This window comes from Lissotriton helveticus, chromosome 8 (genome assembly GCF_964261635.1).
Source record: "Lissotriton helveticus chromosome 8, aLisHel1.1, whole genome shotgun sequence".
NCBI lineage: Eukaryota > Metazoa > Chordata > Amphibia > Caudata > Salamandridae > Lissotriton > Lissotriton helveticus.
Genome location: NC_136069.1, coordinates 11,278,922 through 11,294,773, shown reverse-complemented (window position 1 = coordinate 11,294,773; position 15,852 = coordinate 11,278,922). Strand labels below are relative to the sequence as shown.

Below are 15,852 nucleotides of genomic sequence, written 5' to 3'. Positions count from 1 at the left end.
AAACAATCCCACAGTATAAAAACCCACACGGGGACAAAGGAAGTGGGGTGTCAGAGTCTGTAACATCACAGGATGAGAGCCTAGAATCTCATGTACAGAAATGTAGTAATCAAAGACCCCAAGTACAGAGGAGGAGGACTCAGAGCACATACTCTCACACACAGAGAATATAGGGGCATATTACCAAGCTATAGCGATAATTATCGCTAAGCTTGGTTAGCGGGCATTAAAATATTGCCACGCTCCGACGATTTTTATCGCTTAGGAGCCTTGATATTATCAAGGTTTATCTCCTAAGCGATAAAAATCGGCCGAAATGCATGAATATCGCTGAAAAGTCAGCGATATTCTTGCATTACCGAGCTAATGCTCTTAGCCATGTTATCCACCTCCCATTGGATAACATGGCTAAGAACTGCTCAGGGCAGGTGTTAGTTTTTGGAGATATTCGCGCTTAGCACGAATATCTCCAAAAGTTGGTAATAGGAGATAGCGATGTTAGCGACTGTTTCCAGTCGCTAACATCTTGGCACGCCCACTTTGCATGTCATTAGTGATAAATATCACTGACACGCAAAGTGGGGCCCAAGATGGTCGCTATCTCCTACTAGCTGTCGCTAACTGGTGTTAGCGACAGCTAGGTAATAGGGAGATAATTTTATCTCCGCTTTCTTGGCTTTTAAAGCCAAAAAAGCGGAGATAAACCCCCTTGATAATATGCCCCCTAGAGCCTAAAGCCTCATGTATGGAGAATGCACACATCCAGAGACTGGCACCCACATTGCTGATTTTTAAAACAAATTGGAGCTTGAAGCTCAGAACCTAATAGACTGAGCACGTGGATATTTGGAAACCAGAAAATCAGTGCACGTGAAGTAGGACCAGAGGGTTCAGCTCCTCCTAGACAAAGGTAGTGGATGTTTAGATACGAGGATCCCATGTACACATGAAGTAGGAGCCCAGATCCTAAAATACTGAGCACATGAACATTCAGAAACCATAACCTCGCGTACACATGAGGAAGGAGTTGAGAGCTTTATATGCTGAGCAAGTGGATGTTTATAATCCAGAGCCTCATGTGCACATGAAGTAGGAGCTCAGAGCCTGGTATGATGAGCAAGTGGATGTGAAGGACGTGACAACTCTGGGGCCATGCGGGTTCTCACCATAACCCCCTCTATCCCTTCCCAAGGAAAGATTGCAAAAAACAATGGGCTGGGTATGCTCAGACGTGAGTCCCAGGCTCTCCACACCACTGGAGTCAAGCTATCCAGGCTGAATGAAGGCTGATAGCCAGAAACCGGTCCTTGGATGCTTGATTCCCGTCTGGGAAAGACAGGGCTTGGCAGTTCGGACTGGACTTTTCCCATGAGGCAAAGGGTCAGAGCTGATTTGCATATAGCCAGTGTCTAACCCAGGGTGGTGTGGAGTGAAAAAAACGATGGATTTAGGCCCAGATCCTTGTACTGGGGTGAATGTATGACATTGTTCTACATTCTGTCCATCAACTGTGTTTTTTGTAATTTTCACCCCGAGTGGGCTGGGTATGCTCAGACGTGAGTCCCAGGCTCTCCACACCACTGGAGTCAAGCTATCCAGGCTGAATGAAGGCTGGTAGCCAGAAACCGGTCCTTGGATGCTTGATTCCGGTCTGGGAAAGACATGGCTTGGTAGTTCGGACTGGACTGTTCCCATGAGGCACAGGGTCAGAGCTGATTTGCATATAGCCAGTGTCTAACCCAGGGTGGTGTGGAGTGCAAAAAAACGATGGATTTAGGCCCAGATCTCTGTACCGGGGTGAATGTATGACATTGTTCTACATTCTGTCCATCAACTGTGTTTTTTGCAAAATTCCCAAGTAAAGAGGCAGTCAGGCAGCAGAGAACACAAACCAGCTGTATTAGTGAATCTCTGCAGAGAGAGCCCCAGTCAGACCTGCACTCTAAGGTGGACACTGAGGGGGACTGAATTCAGGACACAGGGGAACACACAGTGAGCTTTTCCACCCCTCCCAGACATGCCCAGACTGGAAATTTCCAGTTGGGACCAGTTACACAAGTTTCGATTCTGGGGCTGAACACACTATCTGTGTGCCAAGGTCATTCTGTCTGCTTTCTCAGTATAGAAGCTTGCTCCTCTGACTCCTCTCTGCCCCCTGGAGCAATCCCTTTGTTCCAGGAGGCAGAGAGGAGTCAGAGGAGCAAGCTTCTATACTGATACAATACTTTTATACTATGTCCTCCTTATATTGCAGTATTATACCTCTATGTTTATTTTGTACACTTTTGTAACCGGCACACGTCACTTTTTCCTCCTGTAATGCACCGTTTGCTACCTCTTGTATTTTGTTGGCACACAATTGTCATTTTTGCTTCATTTAATGTAACGTTTGCTTTTGTATTTTGTTCACTTGTAATGTTCTCATGTATCAGTTCTGTTCCTATTGTGAAGCGCTCTGACACCTTCGGGTAAAGTCCGCGCTATATAAAAATGCATAAATAAATAAATAAAGCTTGCGAATGACAAGGACAACTCAGTGGGTTGCATGACATGAATACAAATACAGGAAAACAGTGATTGCACAATTCAAGCTGGAGGTACCTTAGTCAAACAGGCCTGCTATACTGCAGGCGTAAATGAGTAGGCCGCAAATACGAAAATCTGTGTGCACTAGTTAGCCACAGTATGTTAACTTTATAGGCACTCCAATATGACTAGACTAAAGAAATTAAAAATCCTCAGATGTTTATAATCCAGAACCTCATGTGCACATGAAGTTGGAGCTCAGCGCTTGATTTAACGAGCACGTGGATGCTTAGATGCCAGGGTCTCATGTACACATGAAGTAGGAACACAGAGTTGAAATCCTCATATACCGAGCAAGCCGATGTTTAAATACCAGGGGCCTCATTTATGAGGCCGTGCGTCACTTTTACGCCGCCGGTGCGTCACGCACCAGCAGCGTAAAAAATGTGCCTTGTTGCACCATATTTACAAAGTGACGCATCTAGGTAGATGTGTCACTTTGTAAACCCCTGCGCTACATTATACCTGCGCCAGGTATCATGTATGCAGGGGGGGCGTATTGATGCAAGAAAGGGTCATAGAAGTGACACAGTGAAATCTATAGGATTTCACTGCGCCACTTCTAGGACACAAATGCGTCAATTTGACGCAGGCCCTTTCACATGAGGCTTGCTCCATGTGAAAGGACGCATTGCTGGAGTTGCGTCACTTTTGTGACACACTCCAGCATTGCGTCACTTTTGCGCCATACAGATATGTCAGAAATACTGACGTACCTGTAACTCCTTGCGACTTGATGCGTCATACTGTAAATATGACGCATCAATCATGACGCAAGGAGGGCGCAGTGAAAAGTGACGCATCGCTGTTTTCACGCAGCGATGCGTCACTTCTCATAAATGAGGCCCCAGGGTCTCATGTACACATGACGTAGAGACCGGATATGCTGAGCATGTGGATGTTTACAATCCAGAGCCTCGTGTGCGCATGAAGTAGGAGCTCAGAGCCTGATATACTGAGCAAGTGAATGTTTATAAGCCGCCTACCAGACTTGCACATCACAAAGGCTCTGCCGGAGCACACTCACAAAGGGTTTGTCATTAGTCTTTTGTGTCCCCAGACATGCTGGGACCAAGACAGGGATATAGGGGATACCCGTCACGTCAGGGGTTTGGAAGCCTGTAGAAACTTCTCTCACTTCAAAGCGTGCACCGGGTATAAACCATGGACACTCAGACTCAACACTCCAGTACACATCTGGACCTGTGGAAGACTCAGAAGGACTGCTGTGCTGCTCTGCTGCAAGAAGGACTGTTACTCTGCTGTCCTGCTACTCTACTGCTCTCCAGCCCTGCTGACCTGCTACTCTTCTGCTCTCCAGCCCTGCTGCCCTGCTACTCTACTGCTCTCCAGCCCTGCTGCCCTGCTACTCTACTGCTCTCCAGCCCTGCTGCCCTGCTACTCTACTGCTCTCTGCCCTGCTGCCCTGCTACTCTACTGCTCTCCAGCCCTGCTGCCCTGCTACTCTACTGCTCTCCAGCCCTGCTGCCCTGCTACTCTACTGCTCTCCAGCCCTGCTGCCCTGCTACTCTACTGCTCTCCAGCCCTGCTGCCCTGCTACTCTACTGCTCTCTGCCCTGCTGCCCTGCTACTCTACTGCTCTCCAGCCCTGCTGCCCTGCTACTCTACTGCTCTCCAGCCCTGCTGCCCTGCTACTCTACTGCTCTCCAGCCCTGCTGCCCTGCTACTCTACTGCTCTCCAGCCCTTCTGCCCTGCTACTCTACTGCTCTCTGCCCTGCTGCCCTGCTGCCTGAGTGAGAAGGACTGGGCCTGCACCTTAAACCCAGGAGCACCAGAGTGACCCCATGGGCTAATTGACTGGCCTCCTGATCAGAGCATTGGGGCAAAAACAGCTTCAACCTCCTTGAACCCTGCACCTGCTGTGAGTCCTGCCCACCAAGTGGTGCCACCCCAGTCCTGGACCCTTGGACGTGGGCCTGAAGGTGCTCTGCCAGCCCATCTGTGTGCCTGGCAGATCCAATGCAACATGACACAGGACTTCATCACTCCTTGGAGCTGCCACAACATGACGCATCCTGAATGCTGCACCTCGCATCATAGCCCGACAGCTCCTTGGATTCGCTGCTCCTTGACGCATCTTCGACACACGACTCACACCGCAGCCCCGCCACTACTCGGAACCACCGCTGTTCAAAGCATCCTCGACACAGTAACCACGTTATTGTTCCCGAGCACAGCACAAAATATAATAAGTTCAAGAGAAAAGAGACTAAATCAAAATTCTTTCTATTTTCAAAGTTCAATCAATTAGTTCCTTTATTTTTCTTTCTTTTCTCTTCATAATCGTGAAGATTCCATCAAATAGCCATTCTTCATATAATGTTGATAGGAATCATACAGAATGTAGCCATAAAACCAAGCCGACACGTGTTTCGTCACGGAAAAAATCACCCAATGACTTCATCAGGGCATAAAAACTCCTTGCGAAAAAGTACATCCTCGACACAGAGCCTCACATCACAACCTCGCAGCCCCTCCAATCCACCGCTACACGATGCATCGTCAAGGCGGGACCTCTCACTGCTCCACAACCAGCATTGAAGTTACTTTGTTCATCTGGCCTAACCTGGTCCCTCTATCTTGCCCTTACTCCATTGCACTCAGCCTGAACTTGTGACTGTGTCCCGGTCCACGCGACTTAAGATCCACAGTCGGTGCTTTGTGCTCTTAGCGCTATTTTTAGTTAAACATTTAAAATTGCAAATCTCCGATTCTATTGACTGGTTATGTGTTGTTTTGGTGTCAAATAATTTCTTGCATTTTAATCTCTTTTCTGTATTGGTGTGGGACTTTTTTGGTATTGTGTTTTCACTTTATTACTGTTTGTGTGCTGCCTAAATTCTTTACAAATTTCCTCTAAGTTAAGCTTTGCTGCTTTTGTGCCAAGTTACCAGAGGGTTAAGCTCAAGTTAAGTTGGGTTTGCTTGTGTGTCACCCTGACAGAGATTGTGATTGCTGCTTGATTAGGGTTTCACCCCCTCAACTAGTAATCATTTAATCTAGTAAGGAAATACATTGCCTGCACCAAAAAGGCAAGAACTGCTAGGACTACCGTGGAGAGCTCTTTCTGAACAAATTCCCTCCATGTCATTTTCATGGACTTCCCCAAGATAAGGACTGTGTGTGACAAGCATCTCTCAGTTGATAATCGCCTGCCTTCTTTGCTTGGTCCAGCTTCCTTGGTGGTCCACAAATAAATGCTGAATATTGATGTCTTTTGTGTTCTTTGCTCTCACTGAAAACTACCCTTTCCTCCTCTTTTGTCTCCTTCTGGTCCAGATTACAAAGCATTTGAGGAGGCGGCTGAACATTTCCATCCTTACATCAAGTTCTTCGCCACCTTTGAGAAAGCGGTGAGTGTCGTCCCGCACCAAACGCCCCCCTGCCTCTGCACTGAGTGTAGACTCGTAGTGGTGAGATTGGAAGCAAGAAGATGCAGGAAGGGAAACACCATCATAAGTCAGGCCTTCACAGTCTATGCACCCATGGTCTTGAACGCCGCTCTCACTGGCATCAGAACCGCCGCCCTCCTGCGATTCAGAGAGCCCTGAAGACACCTCCCTTCACAGACACTATGGGGCCAATTAACAGAACTAACTTAAGACAAAATCCTAACTTAAGTCTGTCTTAAGTCTGTCTTAAGTTTGTCTTAAGTTTGTCTTAAATCAAACTTAAGACAAAATCCTAACTTTACTACTCCTAAATGCCTTCTGTGAATACCAAAAGTAGTAAGTTTAGGATTTTATCTTGAGTTAGTTCTGTGAACCGGGCCCAACCACCTCACCTGTTGGGTGCCCACCTTATCTCTGCCTCACTGGCACGCATCATGAACACACCCTGGGCTGTCATCAACTGTTCAGTGCTCCGTTGCTTCCCAGATGGGTTTGCGATGAATATGTTTCGGCACACACATACACGTAAAAGGGCTGGTTAGGACTCCTAACTTTACTACTCCTAAACTGAGAAAAAACCTAACTTTAAGACTATCGGTATTCACAGAAGGCATTTAGGAGTCCTAAAGTTAAGAGTCCTAACTTCTGTAAATACCGAAATGAGTAAATGCCTTCTGTGAATACCAAAATGGTAGTAAGTTTAGGATTTTGTCTTAAGTTAGTTCTGTGAATTGGTCCCCAGGTTACAGGGGTCCCTCGTCTGCTCTTTAGGTTCAAGATACAGGTCACCGGAGTCCCTCGTCTGCTCCTTAGGTTCAAGATCCAGGTCACCGGCATCCCTTGTCAGCTCCTTAGGTTCAACATCCAGGTCCCTGGGGTCCCTCGTCTGCTCCTTAGGTTCAAGATCCAGGTCACCGGGGTCCCTCGTCTGCTCCTTAGGTTCAGGATCAGGTCACTGGGGTCCCTCGTCTGCTCCTTAGGTTCAAGATCCAGGTCACTGGGGTCACTCGTCTGCTCCTTAGGTCCAAGATACAGGTCACTGGGGTCACTCGTCTGCTCCTTAGGTTCGAGATCCAGGTCACTGGGGTCCCTCGTCTGCTCCTTAGGTTCAAGATCCAGGTCACCGGCGTCCCTTGTCAGCTCCTTAGGTTCAAGATCCAGGTCACCGGGGTCCCTCGTCTGCTCCTTAGGTTCAACATCCAGGTCCCTGGGGTCCCTGGTCTGCTCCTTAGGTTCAAGATACAGGTCACCGGGGTCCCTCGTCTGCTCCTTAGGTTCAGGATCAGCTCACCGGGGTCACTCGTCTGCTCCTTAGGTTCAACACCCAGGTCACCGGGGTCCCTCGTCTGCTCCATGGGTTCAAGATCCAGGTCACCGGGGTCCCTCGTCTGCTCCTTAGGTTCAGGATCAGGTCACCGGGGTCACTCGTCTGCTCCTTAGGTTCAACACCCAGGTCACCGGGGTCCCTCGTCTGCTCCTTAGGTTCAAGATCCAGGTCACTGGGTCCCTCGTCTGCTCCTTAAGTTCAAGATCCAGGTCACTGGGGTCCCTCGTCTGCTCCTTAGGTTCAAGATCCAGGTCACCGGGGTCCCTCGTCTGCTCCTTAAGTTCAAGATCCAGGTCATTGGGGTCCCTCGTCTGCTCCTTAGGTTCAAGATCCAGGTCACCGGGGTCCCTCGTCTGCTCCTTAGGTTCAACACCCAGGTCACCGGGGTCCCTCGTCTGCTCCTTAAGTTCAAGATCCATGTCACTGGGGTCCCTCGTCTGCTCCTTAGGTTCAACACCCAGGTCACCGGGGTCCCTCGTCTGCTCCTTAGGTTCAAGATCCAGGTCACCGGGGTCCCTCGTCTGCTCCTTACGTTCATGATCAGGTCACCGGGGTCCCTCGTCTGCTCCTTAAGTTCAAGATCCAGGTCACTGGGGTCCCTCGTCTGCTCCTTAGGTTCAAGATTCAGGTCACCGGGGTCCCTCGTCTGCTCCTTAGGTTCAACACCCAGGTCACCGGGGTCCCTCGTCTGCTCCTTAAGTTCAAGATCCATGTCACTGGGGTCCCTCGTCTGCTCCTTAGGTTCAACACCCAGGTCACTGGGGTCCCTCGTCTGCTCCTTAGGTTCAAGATCCAGGTCACCGGGGTCCTTCGTCTGCTCCTTAGGTTCATGATCAGGTCACCGGGGTCCCTCGTCTGCTCCTTAGGTTCAAGGTCCAGGTCACCGGGGTCCCTTGTCTGCTCCTTAGGTTCAAGGTCCAGGTCACCGGGGTCCCTTCTTTGCTCCTTAGGTTCAAGGTCCAGGTCACTGGGTCCCTCGTCTGCTCCTTAGGTTCAAGATCCAGGTCACCGGGGTCCCTCGTCTGCTCCTTAGGTTCAAGATCCAGGTCACCGGGGTCCCTTCTTTGCTCCTTAGGTTCAAGGTCCAGGTCACTGGGTCCCTCGTCTGCTCCTTAGGTTCAAGATCCAGGTCACCGGGGTCCCTCGTCTGCTCCTTAGGTTCAAGATCCAGGTCACTGGGGTCCCTCGTCTGCTCCTTAGGTTCAAGATCCAGGTCACCGGGTCCCTTCTTTGCTCTTTAGGCTCAAGGTCCAGGTCCCTGGGGTCCCTTGTCTGCTCCTTAGGTTTAAGGTCCAGGTCACCGGGGTCCCTTCTTTGCTCTTTAGGTTCAAGGTCCAGGTCACCGAGGTCCCTCGTCTGCTCCTTAGGTTCAAGCTCCAGGTCACCGGGGTCCCTCGTCTGCTCCTTAGGTTCAAGATCCTGGTCCCTGGGGTCCCTCGTCTGCTCCTTAGGTTCAAAATTCAGGTCACCGGGGTCCCTCGTCTGCTCCTTAGGTTCAACACCCAGGTCACCGGGGTCCCTCGTCTGCTCCTTAAGTTCAAGATCCATGTCACTGGGGTCCCTCGTCTGCTCCTTAGGTTCAAGATCCAGGTCACCGGGGTCCCTCGTCTGCTCCTTAAGTTCAAGATCCATGTCACTGGGGTCCCTCGTCTGCTCCTTAGGTTCAACACCCAGGTCCCCGGGGTCCCTCGTCTGCTCCTTAGGTTCAAGATCCAGGTCACTGGGTCCCTCGTCTGCTCCTTAAGTTCAAGATCCAGGTCACTGGGGTCCCTCGTCTGCTCCTTAGGCTCAAGATCCAGGTTACCGGGGTCCCTCGTCTGCTCCTTAGGTTCAAGATCCAGGTCCCTGGGGTCCCTCGTCTGCTCCTTAGGTTCAAGATTCAGGTCACCGGGGTCCCTCGTCTGCTCCTTAGGTTCAACACCCAGGTCACCGGGGTCCCTCGTCTGCTCCTTAAGTTCAAGATCCATGTCACTGGGGTCCCTCGTCTGCTCCTTAGGTTCAACACCCAGGTCACCGGGGTCCCTCGTCTGCTCCTTAAGTTCAAGATCCAGGTCACTGGGGTCCCTCGTCTGCTCCTTAGGTTCAACACCCAGGTCACCGGGGTCCTTCGTCTGCTCCTTAGGTTCATGATCAGGTCACCGGGGTCCCTCGTCTGCTCCTTAGGTACAAGATCCAGGTCACCGGGGTCCTTCGTCTGCTCCTTAGGTTCAAGGTCCAGGTCACCGGGGTCCCTCGTCTGCTCCTTAGGTTCAAGATCCAGGTCACCGGGGTCCCTCGTCTGCTCCTTAGGTTCAACACCCAGGTCACTGGGGTCCCTTCTTTGCTCTTTAGGCTCAAGGTCCAGGTCCCCGGGGTCCCTTGTCTGCTCCTTAGGTTCAAGATCCAGGTCACCGGGGTCCCTTCTTTGCTCTTTAGGCTCAAGGTCCAGGTCCCCGGGGTCCCTTGTCTGCTCCTTAGGTTCAAGATCCAGGTCACTGGGGTCCCTTCTTTGCTCTTTAGGCTCAAGGTCCAGGTCCCTGGGGTCCCTTGTCTGCTCCTTAGGTTCAAGGTCCAGGTCACCGAGGTCCCTCGTCTGCTCCTTAGGTTCATGATCCAGGTCACTGGGTCCATCGTCTGCTATTTAGGTTCAAGGTCCAGGTCACTGGGTCCATCGTCTGCTCCTTAGGTTCAAGATCCAGGTCACCGGGGTCCCTCGTCTGCTCCTTAGGCTCAAGATCCAGGTCACCGAGGTCCCTCGTCTGCTCTTTAGGTTCAAGATCCAGGTCACTGGGGTCCCTCGTCTGCTCCTTATGTTCAAGATCCAGGTCACTGGGGTCCCTCGTCTGCTCCTTAGGTTCAAGATCCAGGTCACCGGGGTCCCTCGTCTGCTCCTTAGGTTCATGATCAGGTCACCGGGGTCCCTCGTCTGCTCCTTAGGTTCAGGATCAGGTCACCGGGGTCCCTCGTCTGCTCCTTAGCTTCAAGATCCAGGTCACCGGGGTCACTCGTCTGCTCCTTAGGTTCAAGATACAGGTCACCGGGGGTCCCTCGTCTGCTCCTTAGGTTCAAGATCCAGGTCACCGGGGTCACTCGTCTGCTCTTTAGGTTCGAGATCCAGGTCACCGGGGTCCCTCGTCTGCTCCTTAGGTTCAAGATCCAGGTCACCGGGGTCCTTCGTCTGCTCCTTAGGTTCAAGGTCCAGGTCACCGGGGTCCCTCGTCTGCTCCTTAGGTTCAAGATCCAGGTCACTGGGGTCCCTTCTTTGCTCTTTAGGCTCAAGGTCCAGGTCCCCGGGGTCCCTTGTCTGCTCCTTAGGTTCAAGATCCAGGTCACTGGGGTCCCTTCTTTGCTCTTTAGGCTCAAGGTCCAGGTCCCTGGGGTCCCTTGTCTGCTCCTTAGGTTCAAGGTCCAGGTCACCGAGGTCCCTCGTCTGCTCCTTAGGTTCATGATCCAGGTCACTGGGTCCATCGTCTGCTATTTAGGTTCAAGGTCCAGGTCACTGGGTCCATCGTCTGCTCCTTAGGTTCAAGATCCAGGTCACCGGGGTCCCTCGTCTGCTCCTTAGGCTCAAGATCCAGGTCACCGAGGTCCCTCGTCTGCTCTTTAGGTTCAAGATCCAGGTCACTGGGGTCCCTCGTCTGCTCCTTATGTTCAAGATCCAGGTCACTGGGGTCCCTCGTCTGCTCCTTAGGTTCAAGATCCAGGTCACTGGGGTCCCTTCTTTGCTCTTTAGGCTCAAGGTCCAGGTCCCTGGGGTCCCTCGTCTGCTCCTTAGCTTCAAGATCCAGGTCACCGGGGTCACTCGTCTGCTCTTTAGGTTCGAGATCCAGGTCACCGGGGTCCCTCGTCTGCTCCTTAGGTTCAAGATCCAGGTCACCGGGGTCCTTCGTCTGCTCCTTAGGTTCAAGGTCCAGGTCACCGGGGTCCCTCGTCTGCTCCTTAGGTTCAAGATCCAGGTCACTGGGGTCCCTTCTTTGCTCTTTAGGCTCAAGGTCCAGGTCCCCGGGGTCCCTTGTCTGCTCCTTAGGTTCAAGATCCAGGTCACTGGGGTCCCTTCTTTGCTCTTTAGGCTCAAGGTCCAGGTCCCTGGGGTCCCTTGTCTGCTCCTTAGGTTCAAGGTCCAGGTCACCGAGGTCCCTCGTCTGCTCCTTAGGTTCATGATCCAGGTCACTGGGTCCATCGTCTGCTATTTAGGTTCAAGGTCCAGGTCACTGGGTCCATCGTCTGCTCCTTAGGTTCAAGATCCAGGTCACCGGGGTCCCTTCTTTGCTCCTTAGGCTCAAGATCCAGGTCACCGAGGTCCCTCGTCTGCTCTTTAGGTTCAAGATCCAGGTCACTGGGGTCCCTCGTCTGCTCCTTATGTTCAAGATCCAGGTCACTGGGGTCCCTCGTCTGCTCCTTAGGTTCAAGATCCAGGTCACCGGGGTCCCTCGTCTGCTCCTTAGGTTCATGATCAGGTCACCAGGGTCCCTCGTCTGCTCCTTAGGTTCAGGATCAGGTCACCGGGGTCCCTCGTCTGCTCCTTAGCTTCAAGATCCAGGTCACCGGGGTCACTCGTCTGCTCCTTAGGTTCAAGATACAGGTCACCGGGGGTCCCTCGTCTGCTCCTTAGGTTCAAGATCCAGGTCACCGGGGTCACTCGTCTGCTCTTTAGGTTCGAGATCCAGGTCACCAGGGTCACTCGTCTGCTCCTTAGACTCAGGATCCGGGTCTCGGGGGTCCCTCGTCTGCTCCAGACATGAGGAGTGACCCTCACAGGAGGGTCTTTTCACTGAAATCCTTCTTCATCACCAGGTTGCGAAGAAGCTGAACTTGAAGCTGAACGAGGTGGACTTCTACGAGGCCTTCATGGATGAACCGGTCACCATCCCGGAGAAACCCTACACCGAGGACGAGCTGGTGGAGTTTGTGCACGAGCACAAGAGGTGAGGCAGCTGCGGGGACACTTGCATTACTTTCCATCTAATCAATCAATCATTCGACTTGTATTTCTAGAGCACAGCTATTCACCGAGAAGGCGTCCACTGACATACGCACACTCACACTCACACTGCACACTCACATTCCACACTGCACACTCACACTGCACACTGTACACTCACACTGCACATTGTAATGTGTTCCTTCTTATTAACACCTCTGCAGAGTCCATGCCTCAGAGAAGCCTGTAGGCCGCAGGAAAATAAATTAAAACAGTTCCATATGAAAATAGACTGCAAAGACATCGACTCAAAAATGTACTGTCATAATCTCCACCATCCATAAACAGCGCCCTAAAAACAGCGCGTGTTTTAAATTCCCAACTCCTGCCAAACCCGGATCCCACCTATTGTTAGAACTGGGCGGATGTACTGGTCAGACTCAGACCCTGGCAACCCTGGGATAGAGCCTGGCAGCTCTGGGTAGAGCCCGGCAGCGGTAAGTAAATATAATATCGAGTTTTTAATTTCGACTAGACATAATATCGAGTTTTTAATTTCGACTAGACATAATATCGAGTTTTTAATTTCGACTAGACATAATATCGACTAGACATAATATAGACTACAAAAATATCGACTAGAAAAATGCAATATCGACTAGAATAGCAATATTATCGATTCAAAAATATAGAATGGACATAATATCGACTAGACAGAATATAGACAACAAAAAAATCGAATTTAAGGTAAGTTAATATTAATGTTTAATTTTTGTGTAATATAATTCTGTAGCAGGTTGTGGGTTTATAGGGGAATAGGGTGGGAAGTAATTGAATTATAATTAATTAAATATGTTATTTAATTAATTGGTATTTATTTAAAATTAATTGTTAATTAATTATTAATTGGTAATTAATTAAAATATAATTGGTAATTAATTAAAGATGATTAATTGATAAATATATTATTTTTAGTAATTTATTTTCTGTAGCGGGTTGTGGGTTTATAGGGGATTAGAGTGGGAAGTAATTTAATAATAATTAATTAAATATGTTATTTAATTACAGGTATTTATTTATAATTAATTGTTAATTAATTATTCATTGGGAATTAATTAAAATATAATTGGTAATTAATTTTAATTGATTAATTGATAAATATTGTATTTTTAGTAATTTATATTCTGTAGTGGGATGATAGTGGAATAGGGTGGGAAGTAATTTAAATATAATTAAATAAACATGTTATTTAATTAATTGGTAATTATTTAAAATTAATTGGTAATTAATTATTAATTGGTAAGTAATTAAAATATAATTGGTAACTATTTTTAATTGATTAATTGATACATTTTTAATTTTCAGTAATTTATTTTTAGTAGTGGGTTGTGGGTTTATATGGGAATAGGGTGGGAAGCAATTTAAATATAATTAATTCAATATGTTATTTAATTTAATGTTATTTATTTAGAATTAATTGTTAATTAATTATTAATTGGTAATTAATTGCAATATAATTGGTAAATCCATTTAAATGAATAATTAATAAATATGTTAATTTAATTTCTGTAGTGGGTTGTGTGTTTATAGAGGAACAGTTTTGGAAGTAATTTAATTGTAAGTAATAAAATTGTTTAAATAAATATATTGAGTTTATTTAGTAAAATATTTATAAAATTTAAATTAATTAATTGTTAATAGGTAAATTATTAGTGTTAGTAGGTAATTTATATTATTAAATAATTTTTATTTCTTATTTTAATATATTATTTAATATAATTTACACAATTCTAAAAAATTTAAATTATTTTGTAATAGATTTTACTATTTATGTTATTTATATTTGTAGAAGAAGTATTTACTTTCCCTACTGTTGCACTCACTGGAGTTGGAATAGTACATTTTACCCCTACGCTATCCAACGCTTACCCTATTGTTACACTCACTGGAATTGGAATAGTAATTTAAACCCCTACGCTATCCAACGCTTTCCCTACTGTTACACTCTCTGGAGTTGGAATAGTACATTTTACCCCTACGCTATCCAACGCTTACCCTATTGTTACACTCACTGGAGTTGGAATAGTAATTTAAACCCCTACGCTATCCAACGCTTTCCCTACTGTTACACTCTCTGGAGTTGGAATAGTAAATTTCACCCCTAGCCTATCCAATGATTACCCTACTGTTACATTCACTGGAGTTGGAATAGTAACTTAAACCCCTACGCTATCCAACGCTTTCCCTACTGTTACACTCTCTGGAGTTGGAATAGTAAATTTTACCCCTATGCTATCCAACGCTTACCTTACTGTTACACTCTCTGGAGTTGGAATAGTAAATGTTACCCCTATGCTATCCAACGATTACCCTACTGTTACACTCTCTGGAGTTGGAATAGTAACTTAAACCCCTACGCTATCCAACGTTTTCCCTACTGTTACACTCTCTGGAGTTGGAATAGTAAATTTTACCCCTACACTATCCAACGCTTACCTTACTGTTACACTCTCTGGAGTTGGAATAGTAAATTTTACCCCTACGCTATCCAACGCTTACCTTACTGTTCCACTCTCTGGAGTTGGAATAGTAAATTTTACCCCTATGCTATCCAACGATTACCCTACTGTTACACTCTCTGGAGTTGGAATAGTAACTTAAACCCCTATGCTATCCAACGCTTTCCCTACTGTTACACTCTCTGGAGTTGGAATAGTAATTTAAACCCCTACGCTATCCAATGCTTTCCCTACTGTTGCACTCACTGGAGTTGAAATAGTAATTTTAACCCCTACGCTATCCAACGCTTTTCCTACTGTTACACTCACTGGAGTTGGAATAGTAAATTTTACCCCTACGCTATCCAATGTTTACCTACTGTTACACTCACTGGAGTTGGAATAGTAATTTAAACCCCTACGCTATCCAACGCTTTCCCTACTGTTGCACTCACTGGAGTTGGAATAGTAATTTTTACCCCTACGCCATCCAACGCTTTCCCTACTGTTACACTCTCTGGAGTTGGAATAGTAATTTAAACCCCTACGCTATCCAACGCTTTCCCTACTGTTACACTCCCTGGAGTTGGAATAGTAAATTTTACCCCTACGCTATCCAACGCTTTCCCTACTGTTGCACTCACTGGAGTGGGAATAGTAATTTTTACCTCTACGCTATCCAACGCTTTACCTACTCTTGCACTCACTGGAGTCGTTACAGTAAATTTAACCCTCTCGCTATTGTACGGTAAAAATATTGTATATGTTTTGTTAATAATATGTAGATATATATATGTATAAAAAAATGTTTTTAAGTTACATTAATTATTTCTTAATTTTACGTTTATTTACATATTTTAAATATGTTTATATTAATTTAATGTATTGTTATATTACTTTTAAGTTACTTTTAACATATTTAAAAAAATCGATATTTTGACATTCTATATTTTTTACACTCGATATTTTGGAGTCAATATTTTTGTACTTACCTGTTTAAAGATAGGAAGTCGATATTCTGTCAGTCGATATTTTATCCTCGATATTTTGGCATCCCGATATTTTGTCTGTCGATGTTCTGTCAGTGAGCCCCTGGCAGCTCTGGGGGTAGAGCCTGGCAGCTCTGG

General features: G+C 47.3%; 1 protein-coding gene across 1 annotated transcript in view; it reads left to right on the top strand.

Moving 5' to 3' along the window:
• Window positions 1–15,852, top strand: part of CASQ2 (calsequestrin 2) — a 247,467-nt gene that overhangs the window by 154,748 nt on the left and 76,867 nt on the right. The window contains exons 5-6 of the mRNA XM_078656366.1: window positions 5,888–5,961; window positions 12,101–12,231. Of these exons, the coding sequence (XP_078512492.1) occupies window positions 5,888–5,961; window positions 12,101–12,231 (205 nt within the window). The remainder of the gene's footprint in view (window positions 1–5,887; window positions 5,962–12,100; window positions 12,232–15,852) is intronic.